The sequence below is a fragment of the Podarcis gaigeae genome (genome assembly GCF_964106915.1).
Source record: "Podarcis gaigeae genome assembly, chromosome: 14".
NCBI classification, from domain to species: Eukaryota; Metazoa; Chordata; class Lepidosauria; order Squamata; family Lacertidae; genus Podarcis; species Podarcis gaigeae.
In genome coordinates, this window is record NC_139690.1 from 4096630 (window position 1) to 4120352 (window position 23723).

The following is a 23723-nucleotide window of genomic DNA, read 5'->3' on the forward strand; positions in this document are numbered from 1 at the left end:
AAGTTGTTATTAAGGTTCTTTTCACACATGACAGATCCTTTTCACAACTCCCGACAAAGTGGACTTCCTTTAGCTGTTACTTTGAGAGAGAACCACATCTAACTCGTCCTCAGCACGTACTAGATAACTGACACCACAAATGGAGAAAACACAGTTTTGAGTTACCCAGATTTACCCTGGTGAGTTGCCAGTTCTGGAGCTCTTAAGGGTAGCAGATAGACAGATCTAAACTTCTGGAGTGCAATTCTTTCTAAAGTTTTTATATGCAAGCCCAAGTAAATGAATAGGAGCTGTGCAGGAGTACAACAGTAAGTTACGTCTCATTTTAGTAGGAGAAATATTTAGATTTTTCACATGAGATCCCAAATAGTCTTGGGCTGATGCTTGTTTCTGTTACCAGTGTTTTACATTTCATTGCCATTTAACTTATTTTTTTTCTGATTTATACTCTTGGCAGGTATATGCCACCTGAATATCACAGTTCATGCATCTGATAAAATGGACTTCAGTCCATGAAAGCATGTGCTGCAAAGAATTTATTATTCTTTAATGTGTCAAAACACTTTTTGTTACTTGGTAAGTTAGCCCTCTTTATAAAATTATTACTTCCCAATTAAACATGTGCTTTACATCATTGTTCAGCTATATACTGAGGCTGGCTATTTATTAACTAAATTAATGAATAAATACTGTATGCTCTAGTCACCTATGTGGGGAAAATCATTATACTGTAATCAAGTGCAAAATTCATGTAACTTACCATTGTTTAGTACAGTCTTGCAGATAAACAATATACCAGCCTTGCTAACTTACACAAACTTTTTAATGGGTGTCTGTGATCGAGACCCAGATCTAGCATAGTATAGAACAGTCTTTCTCAACCGTGGATCCTGAGAGGTTCCTGAATTACAATACCTAGCATCCCTGATCACTGTCCATGCTGGTTAGGAATGATGGGAGTTGTAGTCCAACAACATCTAGGGACCTCAGGTTGAAAAAGGCTAGAATAGCAGTTAGACTGCTGAACAAGGATAAGAGAGGCCAGGATTAAAATCCCCACTCCAGCCATTAGGTTCACTGGATATACTTGGGCCAGGCACTCTCTCACAGTCTAGCCTACCTCACAGGGTTGTTGCCAAGGATAAATGAGACAGTCCTTGAAGGAAAGGCAGAATAGGAATGGAAATAATAAATACAATAAAAAAACCTGTTAATCATCTTAGGTGACTGACTAACAGCAAGTCTGGTTTATTGGAATTCAGACTAAAACCAAAATTATGGACTTGATGAGCCCCATCAGTGCTGCCTTAGTCAAGGGGGCAATGCACTTCCAGAAAGAGCAGCCCTCATAGTTACAGCCATACACAAAACACAAAAGGTGACATGTAGTTTCAGTGATGAAGAGCCACAAAGTCATTGTTCTTAATCCAAAGGATAGTTACTACAGCAACTACATGGAAATTTCCCCCTCTTTTGTTATTACCTAATTCTGCCATGGACACAGTAGGAGAAGTCTCTCCATTTGTAAAAGAGCAATAAGGAAAGAAGCCCGATGCAGGTGTGTAGTCACATATCGGTTCTGGTTTGATTCCATTAATATCAAGCCCCGACTGATCTGGAGAAGGCTGTATGTCTAAGTAGAAGCTGCTAACGGCAGAGTCTGCTTTGCTACCTTCAGGGGTATGCCCATCAATGTAATTACTGAGGTCATCATGCAGTTCTGTGAGCCCATTGGTAGTGATACTGTATGTTGGCGTCAATGGCTCTGCCTCGCCCGGTTGCTGTTGGTGATCTCGCTGTTGTTGCTGCATCCGGTGTTTCTGCACTTCTGCATACAAGCTGTCCCTCTGCTTTTTTGACATTCGACCAAACTTTACAGCTGAAATATATCCATAAGCAATATATTTTATCACCACCAGCTGCAGCAGTAAAATGCTATGTTAGGACACATCATATGTAAGTCTAGGGCAGCTACTAAGCAGTTCACAACATCACTACAACACACTTTTGCTTGATCCTACAGGTGAAGTCAAATATTAGAAGGTGAGAAGTTAGGTATTATCCTATTGGGTCAGCCTCTTGAATAAATAAGTCATGTGTAATATACTTAGGGCATGTATGAGCAATAGAAGAATTTAAGGAGATGGCTTTTAGGCAAATAGTCATCAGAAGGGCAATTTTAATAAGAAAAATAATAAACATGATTAGATTTCAATCATAGGGGGAAATATATTTAATTTGCATAATAGTCTCTTCCATATTTGGGCTTCCTTGGTGCAAAATGCAGAGTTTCTTTTACTTAAGAGAAGTTATAACTTTGATGTTGGCCTGTCATCCAAGAGAAGAGTATTTAACCCTTCCTGTGGCGACACTGACATCTCTTAGCAGCAGGATTTCATAGTCTCTGTACCAGTAACGGGGGAGGAAGGAGGTGGAGGGAATATAAAGATTGGTTGGAGGAAGAAAAATACAGGACACCCATAATGTTGTATGAATGGAATAAGGAATGTGAAAGAAAATTAAAGTAGAGCTGGCCTAGTGACACCAGTAAGAAAGCGAGGCATTTGCTCTGTGTGTCGTGTGACTGTGAAGCAGCAGCAAAACAAAACCCTGGAAGCCACCAGCTGCATCAGTCCAAAGTAAATTCAGTGACTTATGAGGCACAGTATATTTCAAGACAAATATTTTAAGAATGGGATGAGCAAGCAGAAAGCTAAGGAGTGTCGCACATACAAGACAGCTGACCTGAACTAGTAAAGCTCACCATCTCGAGACATCCCCACAGCAAGGCATTTCTGTAAACGACAGTGTTGGCAACGGTTTCTACTGGTTCGATCAATTAAACAGTTCTTCTGTCGGGGACAGGAATAGGTGGCGTTACTTTGCTGACTCCTCCTGAAAAAGCCCTGTAGCACAATGACAAAAGGCAAGGGGAAGATTTATCGATGGCTGAATCCAAAGTGGTCGCACACGACAATTGCACTGAAAGGACACCTTGCTTCAGCTAAATTCTTATCGTCAGAGAAAAAACTACCATAATCAAGAGTATATTTTTTATTCCATTTTGTTACAAAATATAAAATACTTCACAATGTATGATTATATATTTGAATAGGTTCAGTAATAAAAATTATTTCAAATGCATTTTATATATAAATATGTAGGAATAATATTAGAAAATTTTAGGGCATTTCAGCTGTATCCAAATGAGGACTGGAGAACCCGTATATTTTCTCAACTGAATGTATCCAAGTACTTGATGAGACATCACAGTTTTTAAGAGATGAAAGTGATTTAAAGAGGCATTGCTTCCCATTGTATACACACAATTGCCCCAAAATGACTCTGTAGGACTTTGAAACTATACAAACAGCAGCAATGTAAGAGAGGCAAAGCAGAGCTAAGCTTACACACAACACACAACACTGCTTCTTCCTCTTCCCTGTCATGCTGCTGTTAGCAAAGTCACATAAATAAAGCAGATGGAGTCCAGAGAGAAGTCCTTATGGAAGAAACTTAACAAAATGCTGTATAATTTGAGGAGAAACACAGGCCGCCTCAGGCCAGCTACATAGCAGGAAGACATATTCAACTCAACATACTGAGGATCAGCTGCCTCAGAACTATGCATCTCGTTACTGCAGTCAGGATCATGCCACTGACTGGTTGCTAAATGACATCTCTCCCTGTCCCACTCATGGCTAGTTGCCTGTAAGTAACCCTTAGGTTGCACACTGAATGATCTCTGCTGTTGCATTTCCAGCAGTTGCTTTCTCCCTCCTTGCCCACAGCTACCACAAAACAGCCTGGATCACTTTCCTGAGGGCCACACACCTCCTTCAGACACGGCTCGCTCAGCCCAAAGAACAGGCTCCTAAGCGTATCCAGCCTTAGGGGTGGTGGACTCTGAGGATCAGGGGAGAAATGAACGGATTTGTGAAAGGTCAAATCCAGCGACGGCCACAACACTGTTTTCACTACCAGAGCTGAGAGCAAAACCAAATTTGATTGGGACTGACAAATATCTGACCAATTTAAGGGTATTGTGTTTTCGCTTATGCAACTATAAATACTGAAAACATGGTATGAATGACACACAAATCAGCAGTGGTTTAGGTTGGAAAAAATACACACCGATAATGCCCCCAACAGATTAAATCTTACAAAGTGTGCCTTTCATTTCCTAGTCAGTCTGAATGAACAATTTCTACAAAAAGCTAAATTTAATGGCATTAATGGGAATTTTCATAAAACCTATTAATAGCATCAGTGAAGTTTTCTGTTTAGCTTCCTTCCTCAAAGAAGAAATAAATAAATGTTCATCCATGTCTTGTGAGTGGCAGTTAATGCTCCTCTCACCACTGGTTTCTGAGCCTGCCAGAAACTTGAACTACTAAGCTCATATTTTGTCTTTTGACAATTTTCATTTAATGAATTGATTCCTACAGTTCATTAACATGCCCACTTCTGTATACACATATGTCTTAATTAGCTGCTCATTGGCTGTTTAATTACAAGAAAACAGCTGACAGCTGCCTTGTTGCATCCTAATGACAGACACTCTGGAAGGGATACACACCAGTCTGTGACAGCAAAGATTTATTCATAATACCATGATTTATTGCTAACACTTACACATTTCCACGTATCATTACACTTTGCAATATTCTAGTAATTGCCAATTAGGAATCAGAGAATTGGTCTCCCCTGGCCACCCCCACCCCCCATACCCTCTCATTCTTTTGCATTTTGAAAACTGAACTCACTGAATTTATTTTTAAAACAAACAAAAATAAAGAACACACACATTCTGACTGTAGAAATCTGGGTTTTTGCTCTCATAAATTTGGGATTATATAGCAAATAGTTTTTAAGTATTTTACTCAGAATCCTTGATTCCAGGTGGGTGGAACACCAGTGACTGTTTATTGTTGTGATTCTGGAGCAGTTTGCTTCAGTTTTGAATGGTCTTACTATTTTTATGAGTATCCTAGCTTTTGTCAGGCATTCAATATGTTTATGTGAAAGGGCTGTGAAGGGTTGTATGCATACAGAGATCTAGGGGTTAGGACTAGGCTGTCTGTCAGAGCCCCTTCACACATGCAAGAACGCCTGAAGAGGACTCCTGTGGTTCACTATTGTAAGTTTAACCTTTACAAAACAAGACTGCATATTTAAGTAATATCTTAATGTTTTGATAGTTAAGATAGCCAAACAACAAACAAAGTATGCGCTCTTACTTAAGAGAATAAGAAGTGCCTTCCTGGATCAGACCAAAGGCAGTAACTGCTCCATCTTCTTCTCACTTTCTCACCCAGCTGAGTGGCTGGTTTATTGTGACACGAATCTCTGTAGGCAATAGCCCGGCTGAAAGTTTCATGCAGCAGATGGGCCAGGTAGGTTGCCTATGCATCTCTTATTCTTAATCCCCTTTATCCCGTGGAGCACTATCCATCAAATCAATATCCATGGGATTGAAACCCCCAACTGGAAGAGCATCTTTTCCCTGGCATGATTGTTGCCATAGACCAAATTCCAGGCATGTTTGCAAACCATGCAAACAACAGACCTCCCAAGTGAAATGCAGCAAAAAACTATTTTACTGCCACAGAAGTCTAATAAGGGCAGTCCTCCTTGCCAGAGGAAATGGAGCATATTTTCAAATACCAAATAATTTAAAAAAAAACAGTATGAACAGTGAATGTGCAATGCACCAAACTTCTAGAAACTAATTCAATGGTTCCCAATTAGGGGTGCAGCCCCGTTCCTTGCCTCCCCCCAACTATTTTTTGTCATTTTTGCATGGTAATATCACAAATTTTATAATCCGTTTTACCACTGTGCGATTTTTCAATATTAGCAAAAATCAGTTTTGAAATCACACCTCAGTAACAATTTTGACCCGGCAACATGCAGGAATATATCGCTTCTCATGTGAGGGGGAACAGGGCAGCTGATTTCAAGGCACCGCCGATATCACACAATGATCTCAGCCAGATCTGAGCTGCCTTCCCTCGCTGAGGTCACTTCAAGGCACTCTAGCACTACCTTCTCCTGGAGAGCAGCAGCAACAGCCACAATGGATGTGCATCTTCACTGCCTGCCACCACTGGCTGCCCAGCTGCCTATCCCCCCCAAGAAAACCATGTTGTGGAGGTGACTCCGCTCCCCCCCCCCCAAAAAAAAATCTCTGTGGCTGCTCCTTCCCTCTTCCCCACACCTGATCACAAATTTCAGACACTGTGATATAACGGAATATTGCGATGTTTAGCTGCTGGTATATCACAGTGTTGAAAATGAGGTATTGCTCAGCCCTAGTCTGTTTTTAGTATACCTAAAATCCTTTGCTTATTAGGGGCTACCCCACATTATGTTCAAAAAATTGTTTTGCAGAGGTAACTACCATAGAGTCAGCAGTGTAGTAAGCTGCTGGGGCACTTGGGGCAGGGCGTGCCGCCCATGGGGACGGGGCAAGCTGGGGCAGCGCTGCTGAGCGGCAGTGTGCATGTAGCCTCCCTCCAGCAGGAGGGTGCCTGCGGTGAGTGCCACGGTGTGGCAGCTCTGGCCCCTGCAATCACTCGGCTGAGAGGGAGGTGGCAGGTGAACGCAAGCCCCACACTGCTTTTTTGGGCATCGTGGTGCCTGCCGACGCCGCAGCCACCACATCACCCCTAGGAGAGATGCCGGGGCTCAGGTGTGCTGCAGGTCCAGCGCTGCTTGCAGGGCCAGCACATGACAGTTGTATCCTTCTCAGCCACCCTCTAGCAGCTGGTGGAGGGACGCAGGAGCTCAGCGCACTAAGAGCCAGCCCTGGGCCGTGCTGCTTTAGGGAGCGGTGTGCCGGGCTCTGGGGTGCTTGGACTTGTGCTTCACTTTGGGCTCCAGTGTGCTGCCCCCAGGATAAGTGCCGCCCAGGGTGCCCCGCCCCCTAGCTATGCTAGGGCATAGAGTTATCAACATTTTCAAAAGTAGGGGGTCCATAGCTTGGATTTTGAAAAATAGGGAGTCCTCAGTAATTCGCTAATTGGGAAACACTGATCTAACCTATGTTACCAGGACCTGATAGACTTGCTGTGATTGACATGCTGAATAACAAGCACACACCCCCACGCACCACATACAATCCTGCACATCTATAATGCACTAGACCACGGGAAGCATTAAAGTCTGTGGAAGTCTTGCCAGGGGAAGGCTGGAGCAGGGAAGCAACAGGGCTGTGATAACAGGGGACTCTGGTTCAGAAATAAGTTTCAGGAGAGCAGTGAGGGAACAGGTGGTGAGGCTCCTGGGAAAACAGGAATCAAGGAAGAGGCCGAGGGCCTTACTCCACAGCACATTAATGATGGGATTAGTCAGTTGTTGTTTTTTATTTGTTACCACTGGCCATCACAATATAAATCACAAACAGAAATCATTAAACATAAATTTTTAGAGCTGCAAATTGCATTTAAAATGGCAAAGCTCCCAAAATCATTTGTACCTTTAAATAAACCCTTGGCAATGAACATTTTTAGTCTTATGAGGTCAAGATAGGTAGCACATAATCTTCTTGCTGCTCATGCACATAAAGCTGCCCTATAGGTAGCTAGATCTACATCAGTCCCAAATCATCTCATTTTGAAATCATCTGACTGACTTAGAAAACTTTGTAACTTTGAAATGAATAGTGAAATCTGTCCCTAGGTGAACTGTATAAAAGGCAGTACAGGATATGCAATTTATTTAATGTGGCTTGATCAGCATACGTATCTTCTGGTCATCTTCTGGTCTGTTAAAGAATTTACTAGTCAGATATTTAAATTCTAAGCTGAGTAAAACACATGTCTAACAGAAGAAAAGTTATTTCCAGCAGATAAGCAGCCCTTTTATAGCTGGATTTAATTTTAATATGCCAGTTTGACTTCAAATATATGCAGACTTTTAAAGTCCATTTCGGCATCTTCAGCAAAAATTGCATTACTGATCTTCAAGTCATCAATGTCCTAAGATGACCTTACAGGGGGAACTGCATAACTCAATATCAAACTGCTACAACATGCGCAGTCTTCTCTATGCTACAGTTCTAAATGTGATTAGCAACCATGTTATGGTTTAAAACAATTAAATACCAGGTGTGGAGGTGGGAGAGCAATCGCAGCACAACAGGGAATTAGAAGCCTTCCCTCTCAGTGAAAATCCCCCTATCCAGCAGCAATTAGCATTAAAACAAGCATTCCACTGATCAGATAAAGGCAGCGGCAGGCTGGAAGTGGCGGAAACCGTGAAGCTTACCGTCCTTTGGCAGAAGAACCTTTCCCTGCCATAATGCCTAAAAAATTGCACAGGAACACACCAAAAGCAGCAGAACAGAATCAGACAGGAGGATGTACAACATTTTAAACAAACAAAATCTGGGTTCTCATTATGTAAGCTGCAGTTAATTTTGTAAATTAAGCTGCAAATTTGTTTTATTCGCCTCTGCTGGAAAATATATATTTAATATGTATTTTTGGTGTTTTTAATTGTAATCATGCATTTTAATATTGTATTTCATCTCATTTTGTAAGCTCATAGAATCATAGAGTTGGAAGAGACCACAAGGGCCATCGAGTCCAACCCCCTGCCAAGCAGGAAACACCATCAGAGCACTCCTGACATATGGTTGTCAAGCCTCTGCTTAAAGACCTCCAAAGAAGGAGACTCCACCACACTCCTTGGCAGCAAATTCCACTGTCGAACAGCTCTTACTGTCAGGAAGTTCTTCCTAATGTTTAGGTGGAATCTTCTTTCTTGTAGTTTGGATCCATTGCTCTGTGTCCGCTTCTCTGGAGCAGCAGAAAACAACCTTTCTCCCTCCTCTATGTGACATCCTTTTATATATTTGAACATGGCTATCATATCACCCCTTAACCTCCAAGGAATGTGTGTTGAAGGATGGCTGTACAATAATAAATAAAGTATTTTATTTTATTTTATTTAGTCAAAGATATGACTGGGACAAACCTTGTTATGTTGAGTTCGCATTTTGCACAATTTGTATACGGTGTCTGTTTGATAATGTGTGGTTTGCTATGCCTAATAAAGGATCTTGATTGATTGAGGGTATTTTAAAAAAGGTGCTACAAGGAGCAACAAAAGCACTGAAGGTCTTTACACATTTTGAGCAAATTTGTCAATGAAGAAACCTGCCAATTCAAAAATTATTTTCCCTATGGAATGTGAATTTGACCCGGCAGGGCCCCCTGAGATACAGTTTCGCAGGCCTGTGAAAATCAACGGACAGACTGTGGGAATGTTCTTTGTGGAGGTGTGGAAATGGCGGCTGTCCTTTATGTGATATGGTTCTTGGAGAGTGTAAAATCCACACAGGACATGTTTGTTTTCAACCCTTGTGAAGATTATCAGAGATCTCAAAGAAAGGAATATATGATTACAACAAGAAGATGAGGAAAATAATAAGGAGACTATCTGGACTGATCTGGATAGAACTGTGAAATTAAAGCAGCAGCAAGAGCGATGTTTGGTTCCCTTTCGGAGCACGAAGTATGGGTACCCACAATAAATTTTTTTTTAAATTGGCTGTATAATTTGGAACTAATGCGATTTGGAATTAATGTGATTTGATTGGCCTGTTAATAAAAAATATTTATTAAAAAAAATTCAAAAATTATTTTCCCATGGTTATTTCTGTTAGAATAGCAATTAACTCGTATCACTTTGGGAAGAAGAACGGCTTCAATAAATCTTTAGTTACTGCAGGAATATGAGATGGATTGTGGAAAGTGAAGGCTACGTGGAGTTAGGAATATGATTGAACTGCTCTCCACTGATCATGAAAGTGTCAGCCAAACAAGCCTGAAGAAGATATTCCATAACCAAGACCACCACTGAAGGTCCCTGGGAATGAGGAGGTGCCCCGAGAAGGATCTCCACCCTAGATCTTGCTTTTGGGGCGTATTCATAGAATATAATCATAGAATTGTAGAGTTGGAAGGGACCCCAAGGGTCATCTAGTCAAACTCCCTGCAATGCCTCTGCTTAAAAACCTCCAAGGAAGGAGAGCTCACAGCCTTCCGAAGGAGGCCATTTCACTGTCAAACACCTCTTACTGTCAGAAAGTTCTTCTTTCCTGTAACTTGAATCCATTGGTTCCAGTCCTGCCCTCCACAGTGGGAGAAAACAAGTTTCACAGACTTTCAAGTACCCAGGTCTCAAACACATGTAGGATCTTCTTTTGTATTAGAGAGCATTGTCTGAGGAGGTACTAGTAAATATTGTACCCATGTTTTTTACCAGACAGACCACAACTGCAGGATTGCATGCCTTCTTGAAAGCAGTTCCAGACCTAGATTACCAGAAACCTGTCTGGAGCAAAGGGGAGGTGGGTGCCCCCAAATCTTAAAGCCCCCTTATGTGCGTGCATTTTTTCTCCCTAAGATATAAATGGTAGATATCTACAATAGTCCTGCATAGTCTTCAACTAAGAGTTTTGCTTCTGTGCAAAGGCTTAATAGTAGTAAAAGCAGGAGAGGGGGGAGGAATCTTCATAGGAAAGCTCCTGAATTTGTATTTGGCTCTGTGCTCTCCATATCCTTTGTATAAAGGAAGAAATACAGAAATGGTCAGTACTGTTTGCACAGTTTTTAAGAAGCGAAACTCACAGGACCAAATGTTACTGAAATCTCTTCCTGGAGAGAGCACAAGATGGAAAAATCACAACACTGTAGGAGAACATGAGCCAGTGAAGCCCCCAAAAGAAGTTAGAATTTTGAGACCCAGTTTAGGTTAAAAGAGAGGCTATAGAAGAGCCTCTCTATACATCCTTTTTATTGCATATTCATAATCGTCTGTGCTCATTGTGATGCTGTTGAGGCGGCCATATATAATTCTGATTTCATAGAATGATAGAATCATAGAACTGGAAGGGACACCCAGGGTCACTAGTCCAGCCCCTGGCAATGCAGGAGATGGCTATTCAACCTCTGCTTAAAAACCTCCAAGAAAGCAGACTCCACCACCTCGCAAGGGAGAGCGCTCCACTGCCTAACAGCTCTTACTGTCAGAAAGTTTTTTATGATGTTCAGTCAGAATCTCCTTTCTTGTAACTTGAAGCAATGGGTTCAAGTCCTTTCCTCCAGAGTAGGAGAAAACAAGCCTGCTCCATCTTCCACGTGGCAGCCCTTGAGAAATTTGAAGATGGCTATCATATCTCCTCTTTTCCAGGCTAAACATACCCACCCCCTTCAAGCACTCCTCATAAGGTTTAATTTCCAGACCCTTGATCATCTTGGTTGCCTTCTTCTGCAGACATTCCAGCTTGTCAACATGGTTGCTATATTGTGGGGCCTAGAATTGGACATGGTATTCCAGGAGTGGTTTCACCAGGACAGAAGACAGTGGTACTATTACTTCCCTTGATCTGGACACTAGACTTATGTTGATGCAGCCTTGAATAGTGTTAGCTTTTTTGCTGCTGCATCACACTGTGGACATGTTCAGTTTGTGGGCCACCAAGACCCCTAGATCCTTTTCACATATACAGCTAGTAAGCCAAGTATCCCCCATCCTATATGTGTGCATCTGGTTCTTCCTGCCTAAATGCAGAACCTTACCTTTGTCCTTATGGAACTGCGAGGGGAGAAGCCATCAGGCAATGGCTTTTTCCATCTGCCTTGACCCACCCTCCAGCCCTGGAAGCCTTCATAAGAGGCTGTTCCAGAGGAAGAACTGGGAGGGGAGAGAGATCTGTAAGCTCCTTATGCACCCACACCAGTTTCCTTAGATGCCTCCCACTTTTCTTTCCTGTTGGAATTGTCTACATTTGGGCCTTCAATATTTCTCCTTTTAGAAATGCCCATCCATTCTGAACTCCTTTACCCTTGAGTATTTCTGACCACAGGATCACACCCAGTAGCTCCTTCAGCTTTTTAAAAATTGGCCTTCTTAAAGTCCAGAGTGCGTGTAGTGGAAAGCTACACTCAGCTTTCCCTTGCCTTTGTATTATGAAACCCAGGAGGACATGATTACTTCCTCCCAAGTTTCCGAGTACTTCCACTTCAAGTTGTTCCCTGTTTGTGAGGACCAGGTCCAGGATAGATGACCCCCTTGTCTTCCACCATCTGGGAAATGAAATTGTCAATGAAGGAATGGAGGACTTTGTCAGAACCTACATTCTAGGCAGAGTTTGTATTCCAGCAGATATTGGGGAAATTGAAGACTCCCTCTCTCATTTTTGAATATTTGGTAATCTGCTCTAAGAAGGTATCATCCAAGACCTCAGTCTGGCTTGATGGTCAATCTGCTTTCTATGCTCCAGATCACTGATTTCTTCACAAGTGTACACATCCTTTACATATAATGCTACTTCTCCCTTTCTTGGTCTATTCCTTTTGAAACAGTTATACCTGTCAATTTCTACATTTCAGTCATGAGTCTCTTCCCACCAGGTTTCAGTAATGCCTACCAGGTCATATTTGCCATCCTGTATTAAAAGCTCCAACTCATCTTCTTTGTTTCCCATATCCTGTGCATTTGTGCAGAGACAATTGAAATCATGAGTTGTTCCCTCCAGTTGCTTCCCTGTTGTAGTTTCCTGCCCTTTAGTAGGTTTCTGGAGCACCACCTCAGTTTCCTGTGTATCAGTGAAGTTATCCTCCATACCAGGTGCTCTTTTGTCATCTGTAATGTTGTCTCCCTCCCCCTCAAGATCTAGTTTAAAGCTCTCCTGATCAGATTCTCAAGACTCTTGCAGCCCATCTTTTGCCAGAAGTCCTTCCTCAAGGAAACAAGAGGCCATGATCTAAGACACCAAAACTTTCCTTTTCAATACTGTTTGTGCCTGCATAAGTTTTGGGGCAGTCACAACACCTCATTTCCAATCAGTGACTATCCGATAACTTCCTGCTGAAATCCAATTTATTTATTTTTCCTGGTTTTGTTGTAATTTAGGCCCTCCAGACAGCAATGCTGTGGTAGCAGTGGGGAAGCCTCACAGAACGAAGAGAACAAATCCCCCACTAATGGACTATTATTGTGACAAGAATATGCTACAGAATATACCCACAAGAAAGCATCAGTCTAGAGCGACCCTAAGTTCCTAAACAGGTAACTATTTGGGTCTTTAAAGCTATAAGAGCAGTGTGAATTTAGACAAGTGTCCTTTAGTGGAGAAAAACACAACAATGCTTTAAAAATTGTCTATGGTGGTTTATTGATAATTAGTGTCAACTAGCAAACATGTAATCTTGCAAAAAAGACACGTTTCCAAGTCAAAGATTGAACACACTTTTTGACTCTCATATATAACTTTTTAAATATATATAAAGCTTACCTTACAGCCCTCACAGGTAATGACACCATAATGGATTCCTGATGATTTGTCTCCACAGATCTTGCATGGAATAATTTCAATTTGAGCTGCAACAAAAGCACACAACCAGTTAATTATATTTTCTTTTAAACACCTTAGAAAAGCATTCCCTGATCAGCATTTGTACAATGAAAACTAATAACCTGCTCAACATTCTACCACATTAACTATTCATTGCTGAACTGTGAGGGTCCCCCTAGGGCCTTGTACTAATTTATGGTTACTTGTTATATAATAGCTTTCAGGTTATTAAAATGGGTCATTTGAGAAAGTACTTAAAAACTCACAACGTCAGATTTAGCATTTTAAAACCAAGAGGCATTGGACCCAAGAGTTTCTGCTTTGGCCAAATTAAAAAAATGCATTTCATCACATGGCAAGATTATGCACACAGCATAAACCAGTTGTCAGCTGGCACCCGCCTGTCTTGGGAGATAGTGGACGAGGTGCGTCTTCAAAGTCAAGCTGTTGGTAGGTTGCAGCGTCTGCTGTGGCTGTAGAGGCTGACATGAGAGAGACATGCTATGCTGCAGCGGAAGCAGATTAAGGCATCCAGTTTTGCTGCTGCAGATGCACCATGCCTTTCTCTCTGTGTGTGTTCCTCCCAGCGGTCATTTCTTCTCTATTCATTGCCATGGACTTGGCTACCTGTCTCCAGGCACTGCGATCATCTGCAAGGGATTCCCACATGGCAGGATTGACGTTGCCAGCCTTCCTGTCACATTTGCAGACATCTTTGTAAGACAGAGTTGGCCTGCTGCCAGTAGCCAGCTCCCCGTAGAGCACCTCCTTGGGGAGCCTGTCATCTTCCATTCTGTGGACATGACCAAGGCAGCGTAGACGTCACTGAGACAGGAGCGCAAACCTGCTGGGGATGTGGGCTTGGGAGAGCACATCTTTGCCTAGAATTCTGTCCTACCATGTGATACCCCAAATCCTCCTGATGCAGTGAATGTGGAAGGTGTTGGTTCTAAGTTGCCCACAACTCATTTCCATAAAGCAGCGTGCTTAACACGCAAGTCTGGTAGGCCTTCATCTCGGTATTGGACATTAGCATCACATTCTCCCATACCCTTTCGGTGAGGCAAGCCATTGCCATGTCTGCCTTGCCAACACACTTGTCAAACTCAGTGTGGATGACGAGATTGCTGGTTATGGTGGAACCCAGCCAGTCAAAATTGTCGACCACTTCAAGTGTGTGCTCATCAAAGCTGATGTGTGGGGTGCTGGTGGCATCCTGGTCTTCATCAGACTGCAAATAAGTCCGAACTCCCTGCAGGCTTGGGCAAAACAGTTGATGGGTCTCTGTAGAGCTTCTTCAGAGTATGCTGTCAAGGCAGTGTCATCTGCAAACAACATCTCTCGGATAAAGATCCACCACACTTTTGCCTTGGCATGGCGATGTGCAGGTTGAACAGAACACCATCTCTCCTTGTATGGATGTATAAAGTAATCTATTGCAAGGCAATTCCTGACACATTTAAAACATGCACGCTCATTCATTGGCGAAAAATTAAGATGCAAAAGTAACTGCCTAGTTATGGTCACCACAACAATATGTCTAGGCATGTTTTCCCCCTACAAGATTACAAATCAAATGATGACAAGATGAGGGAGCTAGCTGAAGATAGAATAAACGCTGTGCACAAAAGACAAATTCTTTAAAACAGAGAAGCGATCAAATGGAAACGCAGTTTAGAAGAGATGTGACTGCAGTTTCATTCTAGCAAACGTGAAAACCAATCCTCTTTTACAAAATTACAGGGGGTAATTTGCCAAAACCTGTATCTTTATAAATTTCTGAACAACTTTGTGTAGATAATTTATTTGGTTCTTTTTGCAATTTGTGGTATTTGAAGGGTTGAAACCAGCCATATCAAAACAGGTCATACAGAGGGCACAGTGGGACTTAAATTTAGGCATGTATAGGACAGTAACATCTAGTGAACTTCATGGCTGAGTGAGGCTTTGAACCCGGGTCTCCCACATTCTGGTCCTACTGGCACTCTAACCACAACACCACACTGGCTCTCACTAGGGTGAACCTTTTCCTTTCAGTTTGCAAAATCACAGCTTCTGTGAGAGGTGGAGCTGCCAGTGAAGGACATTGTTTCATTCTGTCCATCATACCCACATAACATGGTTATTTTTTAAGTTCTAATGTTTTTATTTCTGCAAAGGAAAGCACATCCCTGTAAATGGTGCAGGAGCACACACAAATCTTTTTAAAAACTAGGGTGATGCTCTATCGTTTCTTTTAAAAATTCCAGCAGGGTGGGCAGGCAGGCACTGGCTGCTTCTCCCAAGGGGGCAGGGATGGGTGTACTGTGGGCAGACGCACACTGACAGGGCAGGGGTGGGTGCATGTGCAGCGTCAAAATAGCTCCTCCCAACGTCTCCAGTGGAGGGTGGGTGGTGATCAACTAGAATTCTTTGCAGGATCTACTCGTCGATCGGGACTGACGCGTTGGACATGTCTGCTTTTAAGAGATGTGGTGACAAGAATTGGACACAATATTCCAAGTGCTGCTGCTCCATAGACTTGTATAAGGCCTTTATGATATTTCCAGTTCTATTTTCATTTCAGTCATTTCCCACAACCTGGGTCAACTTCTTAATTGAGCTATCCACTGGGACCCTAAGCTTGGTCAGCCACCACCAGCTCAGACCACATTATCATATATGTAATGTTAGGATATTTTGCCCCAGCATGCATCACTTTACACTTGTTAACACCGAATCAGATTTATCATTTTAATACTCATTCACCCAGTTTGGAGCACCCCACAGCCACTTTTAGTTAAAAACTACCACAGACAACTTGGTGTCATCAGCAGACTTTGCTAACTCATCTCCCAGAAAGGCTAGACTTGGGTTCAGAAAGCAGACAACACACTAGGGTGATGTCAGGTTTTCAACATCGCAATGTATCGCCAAGCTCTCCTGCCCAGCCAGTTACAAAGCACGCAACTGCAAATCTTGACATGGGCACTAGGTGGCAGCCCTGAGCTGCAAAAAGTGACTGGCGAGGGGTTAATTTCGAATACTGCTTGCTCCGCTTGGAGATTTGGGTGATGTGGAACAATAAGTAAATAATCCTTTCCTGTATGCCCTGCTATACTACTGCTAAATTTGTACTGTGTTCTGCTTTTCTTCCAAAGGGTGTCTGGTGTCCTTTTCCCTGGCCAGCTCCACAACAGCCTGGGGTCATCTAATTAACCCCATGCCAGATGTTCCTGCCCCTACTATTTGCCTTGTGAATGCAAATACATGTTTCTGGTCTGATGCATGTAAAAGTGTATTTTTCCTTTTAAAAAAAAATCAGGAAGGGGTAATTAGGGTGTTTTCCCACTTATCAGTTTCATCTTTTGCATGCAAATAAGTGCTTGCTCAAATCTTTTTCGCATGCAAACAAGACACAGTGAGAAATGCAGTGTCTGTTCAAAACAGGACATGGCATATAGATAATGACAGAAATTTCCAGCTTTGTTTCGCTATTACTGAGTTAGATCTAAGGGGCCCAAGCCCACCCCCCCAGGCTCCTCCAGAAATGAGGGTAGATTGCAACGCAGCACTGCTTAGTCAACCACACCTCCATCAAACTGGATTGTTATTATTGAAACAGTAACATTTCCCAAGCTACACTGAGGATGCTTGAATTGATAAGGCATAAATAAACATGTTGGTTGTGTACTGTGTACTGCATATGAAATTTAATGTACCACTGGACAAGTTACTGTAGTTCTATGTTGTTCTCGTATTTACATGAAAACCAATAAGTTATTTGGAAAGAAATATAACTTCATTCTAGGTAAAATAATAATGATAATAATATAATGTTAGATGAAAATTAGCCTGAATCATAGTTCCAATATGCCTAGTTGGAGTATAGGCTTATTTCAATTCACAGATTATTATTTTTTCTAAACATATATTTACAGAGGCACTCTCACACTAGAAATCTTACGGTCTTTATGCAATGGGCGCAAGGGAAACCATCAGTTTCTAAAGGACCCACTTGGAGTATATGGCTTACTCCTGACAAGGGGAGAGATGCCACCAGCCACTCACCCCGCAAGCAAACCCTTACTTTTTCTTCAACAGAGAAAGAAGACACTAGGCAATAGAGCTGCTCTCTTAAGTACAGGGGGAAAGTGGCCAGATATAAAAGACAGAAGAAAGCAGAACCAGTTCCCAAGTGCCTGACTTTGTTCTGCCTCTCTGCTGGACAAACAAAGCCAGGCACCAGGGGACTGAAGGAGCAAGAGTCTTCAAAAGAACTACCCACCAACAGAAACATTTAAGTTAGTGGTTAAACTGTGGTAGGGTTGGGGGAATCCACACAAGTGCAGAAAAGCACAGGATGTGGTACTGGGCTCAAAATCTTAGCTTATGAAGGTGAAGATAGCGTGAAAGTGCATGGGCAGCAATCTGCATTGCCCAAATAGCAGTTGAAGGGAATTTCCTGGTGTGGTACATTGATGACCAGCCCTAGTCCTCTGCCTCTCCCCCCCCCCCCCATGACTACTTTAAAGAGAAGAAAGGAGAGATAAATTCACTCATGCATGTTGTGGGATTCAGCTCTTTTCAGTGAAGAATTTGGGTTATCTTTCCACGGCATTGTAATTTTTATTTTCCCTTTAGCTCCGTGTACAACAAGCTAAGTGAGCTTAGATATCCCTGAGCAGGTGCTCCAGAAGTTTGCTCAGTTAGTCAGTCTAGAACAGGAGAGAGTCTCATAAAGTGCTGCAAGACTTGGCTCCTGTCCTGGAAAGCACTTAATCATACACTCCAGGCATGCACCGAATTTTATTTACGGTTTGAGCTAATCATATGGTTAGATTGAAACATTAAGCAGATTGTTATGTAACATCCACTGGCCACACAAGATCGCTATGCTGGAATGAGGAATCAAATATCCAGGGCCGGACCAAGATATTTTGACACCTGAAGAGAACCACAAAATGATGTGCCCCCCCCCCCCCAGCCAGGGAAGACGAGACAGGAACATGGTGGAGGAAATCAAATGAACATTACCTGATGGCTGAAGTGGAAACCAAAGGCTGTCATGGGAGCGATAGGGAAGGGTCCACTCTGCATCATGCTGAGCGGGTGCAAACTTCAAAGTGCATCCCCCGCCATCTCCTCCCTAGGCGTAAGAGGAGACCAACCACCAAGAGGCTGTAGTAGAGGCAGCATTGGAGGCGGAGGGGTGCTGCTGCCAAGGAGGTGGCAGTTCTGGCCTCCAAGGAGTGTGTTGCAGCCATCGCTGTGGCAGTGGTGGCAGGAGCAGCAGGTGATGCTTGAAGGACAGATCTGCTGTTCCTGTGGATCCTGCCACCTAGGGTGGTCACGTCACCTTGCTTCATGGGTGGACTGGCCTTGCAAATATCAGACCACAACTAGATCGACATACAAAGCCATCATGCTATTCTCTGTACAAATTCAGTCTCAGGACTGGGTCAGGACCCACCCACCCACCCTCAAAGATGTACAAATGGATAGCTACAGCTACAACAGCAGGCAGCGAAGACTATGCAGCTCAGGTGACACAAACCTCATCTTGAGGACAACCTGAACAGGACTGCTAAGAATACTTTTAACTTTCTCTTCATTACTCACGTTGTCCTAGAACAGCAGTTGGCAACCTAAGGCCGATGGGCCACAAGCAGCCCACGGGGTCGTTTAACCAGCCCCTGAACCGCCCCCAACCGAGCCACCCGCTTGGCATGTCCCCACGCACTGCACTAAACCAGCACGGTGTGGCATGGGGACTTGCTTTTGCGGCACTGGAAATCAGGTCTGCACAGACACAGATGCCGGAAATTGTGATCTCGCCCACAGAGGGATCTCCGCTGGAACCGGCCCAGACAAGGTAAACCTTGCCAACCCCTGTCCTAGAACCAGCCACATCACCATAATCTTCCTCCATCTCTTCCTTCTCTATTTCACTGTTACCTTCACTGAAGGTAGGAGCAGAACAGATAAGCCAACAAAAGCTGTTGTCCTAACAGCTGGTACAAAATATCTCATGCGTATGGTAGGTGGGACAGCCTTCAATACAGATGCATCACCAACTTGTAAATCTGTCGTATTTTAACAGCTCTCATTTGAAGATTTGCCTCCAAAAGAAAAGCAGCACTCGCCATGAACATCCACCAGACCCAGAAAGCACCATGAGATGTTGTCACACAAGGAAGCGATACTGATGGTGACACAAATAAAGAAGATGGGAGAAAAATCTGACAGTCATTTGGAAAGCAGTTTGTCTGGTAGCACAAGAAACTTCCAAAATAAGAAGGGATATTTTCATAAGGAATGTTTGTTCAAATCTGGGATGGTCACTAACATAAACACATTCTGTATATAAACTGGTAAATGCTACAGTTCCAGCACCTCTCAGGTGAGCGCCATTGCTAATATAAGGGAGACATTTATGGTAAGTTCCGGCACCTCTTTTTCTAGAAAAATAGCCGTCATCAAAGACTACCATTTGTGACAGAAACATTGCTGTTGCTCTTTCTAATTCTATTGATTAAACATGAAGCTATACATAGTCAATGACACTCATACATATTTAGTAGCACAAACAAGAATTTGCATTGAAGCAGAATTAACCAAGGAATTATTTGACTGCATAACATTCTAATCCCAGTGCATTTTCAGCTCCATTACCTAAATAATTTGCTCTCCTGTGCACCCTAAAGTAATTCATGATGATTAAGTATTATTCACCTAAATCATTTGAAGCTTACAACAATATTATCATTTTGACAAGTTCCTAGATGCCAGGTTCACAAAGTGTTGAGGTGTCAGGGGTGGTGGTGTCTAGCTACAAATGCGCAAGCAGTTCATAACACAAACAGCCTCCTAGTCAAACACAGATTTATGGATATCTAGGAGGGCTGCAATGTTTAGTCAATTAATTGTTTGGGATAACCAATGTTTTCAAAAATCAAACGACTAGAAAATGCCCCGATTGATAAAGCAGCAAAAAATCTAAATTAATTTTCAGGCAAGTAGTTATGATTTATTTATTATTTCAACTGATGCCCCACCTCTCTGCCTCTAACACCCAAGGTGCCTAACAGCCACAATAATAAGTACTTTTTAAAAATTGCAGATGGCAAGCAGTATCAAAAGAAGAATTCTCTACTGCAAGAGAAAAAAGGAAGCACCTATGTATAATTACACTTGTGCTTTTTTTCATTAGAAATATTTTGTCACTCCCCCCCCTTGGTACCCATACACACATTGGTGCAGATTTAGTGCATCAATTAATAAATTAGAATCCAATGTTTAATCAGCTAACAGCACACTCCTATGCATGTCTAACTCAGAAGGAAGCTCCATCAGGTTCAGTAAGATTTACTTTTGAGGAAACACCTATAGGATTGCACTGTCAGATGTCCCTCATTGGGTGACAGATCTAATTTAAACTCCAGCACTGTACACACAGCATCATATAGGGGGGAGCAGCCATTATCTGCCAGCCTTCATTGCTATGTGAAGCAAAGGGTAAGCATTGTTAGGTACCGTACATCCTAGATGTGCACAATCAGGGCTACTCCAAGACATTTTGGTACCCAGGGCATAATGTTCACATACATCCCTTTTTCCTTTAGTTAGAAAGTTATTATTCATGTGCCACAGCTTCAATCTACTATTACTATAATTTCTTTTAATATATACATCCTGCTTTTATTTCCAGATTTCCAGGACAGGTTACAAAAAATATTAAAAACAATAATAAAAACAACACTAGAACAGATTTTATAAACATATACAGCAACATACAATCAAATAAATAACCAAACCAAACGGTAGAAGCTTTAGCAGAGTAGAAGATAAGTGGAGTAAACAAAAACCATTGCTTTGGGGAGAGTCTTCCAAAACTGAGGTGCCACTACAGAAAAGGCACTGTTTTCACCTGCTATATGTGGAGGATGAACAGAACCAGAGAACAGCCTTTGCAAAGATAGTCACGAACAAGCAAGCTGATATATGAGCAGGCAGTATACATGGTTCACTGCAGGAAAATAAAGACCCCACCCACCAAAAAGCACACCCTTGCCCGGAAGAGATTAAAGTAGAAATTATATACATTAAAAAATGATTACTGGAATAATGGACAACTTGACACACTTTAATGGCCCCCCACATTGGCTGCCTGAGGCAGCTGCCTTGCTCTGCCTAAGAGGGAAGACTGGCCCTGTGAACCAGACTCTCAGATAAATGGCCTCGTGCCAGTCTGTACAGGTTCAGTTATCTCAAACTTCAGGCCTCATGTATACAGTCATATTTTGACGGGATTAGTTTGCAAACCATGAGCAGGGACTTGTTTGAACAGCATGAAGGTGCAACAGGAGGTACTTGATCAGTAATAAGCCTTGGCAGTGGCAGCACACATGCGACAAAGTGAGGGCGCTCTTTCTTCCGTGTGTCGCAGCAGGATTCCCAAGAGGAGATCAACACTGCAGGTAGCACAGACACTTTCAGAAACTGGGAGCATATGCTTTTTGTGCTCAAAAAACTTTCACAAAATAAGTGTGTTAAGAATTATGCAGGGAAAATAGCACGTTCATGCAACTTGAAATGGTAAGGTACCAATCGCAAACATACACAAGAACAGCTGTGTTTTTTGTTCATTTCCCATTCACACACGCAGAGAGGAATGTTGCAAATATGTATAAATGTATTTCAATGTAAAATGTATTGAGAGAGTTAGATCAACACTCATCACAGCACCATTAAGACCGCCCCCCGCCCCTCATGATAATTCTTTAACACTGTCAATGATACCAGAATGGGTTAAAAAGGAGCAGTGATTAGTTGTTTATTTGCTGCTTTTTTAAAACATTTGCTTCCACTTTTACAAGGGCAGCTCTACTCTTACTTAAGCCTCTGGGTGTAGTGCATGGAGTGCTATACATATGCTTTTTCACAGCATTCCTTAACAAAGGATGGCATTGCCCATCTAAACAACCAGTCTTACTGCAGGGGTTTTGCTAAGTCAGCAGGACAAGGATCCCAGAGCGTATGAACACCTAGGGGAACAGCCATTCAAGCAACATTCAAAGGCTCAACAAACAGGTAGTCTAGAGTGACCTTTGTGAGGAAAGTGACTTGTGATCAGGTGTCATCACAGCTATACACACAAAATTCTATCCTACTGCACAATTCATTGTGTGGAGCTGCCATTAAGGCTGCTATGATACAGATGCCACTACAGTTGTATCGAATCTGCCCTGTCTTTCTCCCCAGAGGATAGTAATTCCCAAACTGCTGTCCTGGCCCCTATCCAAAACACACAGACAAAAGCTCTTACTTGAAACCAAGAAAGAGATCTTTATTCAGACAAGTAATGGTACAGGCTCAGCAGCAGACATGGTGCTCAGGAGTCGCAATTCAGGAACAGGGCAAGAAGTTCAGAACCACACAGAAGTGACAAGGATGTCCCAGCAAGTTCCCCTGCCCACCAAGTTGGAAAGATGAGGTGGAGCACACTGGCTTGCAAGACTCTCTTCCCTTCTGGGAATGTCACGTTTGCTGGCGCACACTGTTGGTGCTGGAGGGTTTGCTCCTATCTGCAAAGGCAGCACCTGGTTATAGGCAACAAGGCTGGGCCCTCCTGTTCAGCCAAACTTTTATCTGTAGTGGTACTGAACTTCAAGGGTGGTTAGAATGCCTGGGAAGCTCAGTGTGGGGCCACAAGTAATGCCACTTTCCTCTGGGGGAGGCTCAGTCTTTCTAAAAAACAACAACTCCTAGTTCTTGTATCAAAAGTCAGGAAATCACTGCCCTCAAAACACCCCCCCACACCCCCACTTCTAATCCTTACTGGCAGAAGCTCAAAAGCAGCCTTCTGTCCACAAGTAGCTTTTTGGTGCCCAGTGCTGTAAGAACCGCAACACATCCCATCTCTGATATTACTGGAGACTAGATCCAATCTTTCTAGAACTAATGCAAGTGTCAGGCAGCTTATTCAGAGGACGAACTAGGTATGTACTAACTCAGTGATAACAATCTTACATTGTCAAGAAAATCAATTGAAAAAGCTACAGAAATACTCGTTGAATCAGAATGACAGGAAAGATCGGAGGAAATTCTGTCCATGACCACTAGGTGTCACTGCAGTCAACAGAGTTGGCGAAGAAGAAGAAAACTTAAATCAATATCCAGTTCTTAGGTTTTAAGTGGTGCTTGGGCCTTATGGACCTTCACTGCCTAATAGCAGTAAGACCACAGCAATTTCTAGATTTTACACCACTCATCAGTCATCCCCCCCCTTTTTTTTGCAAAAAGGGCCTTTTTAGCCTTGTTTCCAAAGTGCCAAAGCCTAGGAGAGATAAAGCTTTGGGCAGCAACACTTCAG

General features: G+C 42.6%; 1 protein-coding gene across 1 annotated transcript in view; it reads right to left on the bottom strand.

Moving 5' to 3' along the window:
* Positions 1-23723, bottom strand: part of RORA (RAR related orphan receptor A) — a 359488-nt gene that overhangs the window by 29084 nt on the left and 306681 nt on the right. Inside the window, exons 3-5 of the mRNA XM_083712718.1 lie at positions 13310-13395; positions 2765-2906; positions 1484-1879 (exon numbers count right to left, since the gene is read on the bottom strand). Of these exons, the coding sequence (XP_083568844.1) occupies positions 1484-1879; positions 2765-2906; positions 13310-13395 (624 nt within the window). The remainder of the gene's footprint in view (positions 1-1483; positions 1880-2764; positions 2907-13309; positions 13396-23723) is intronic.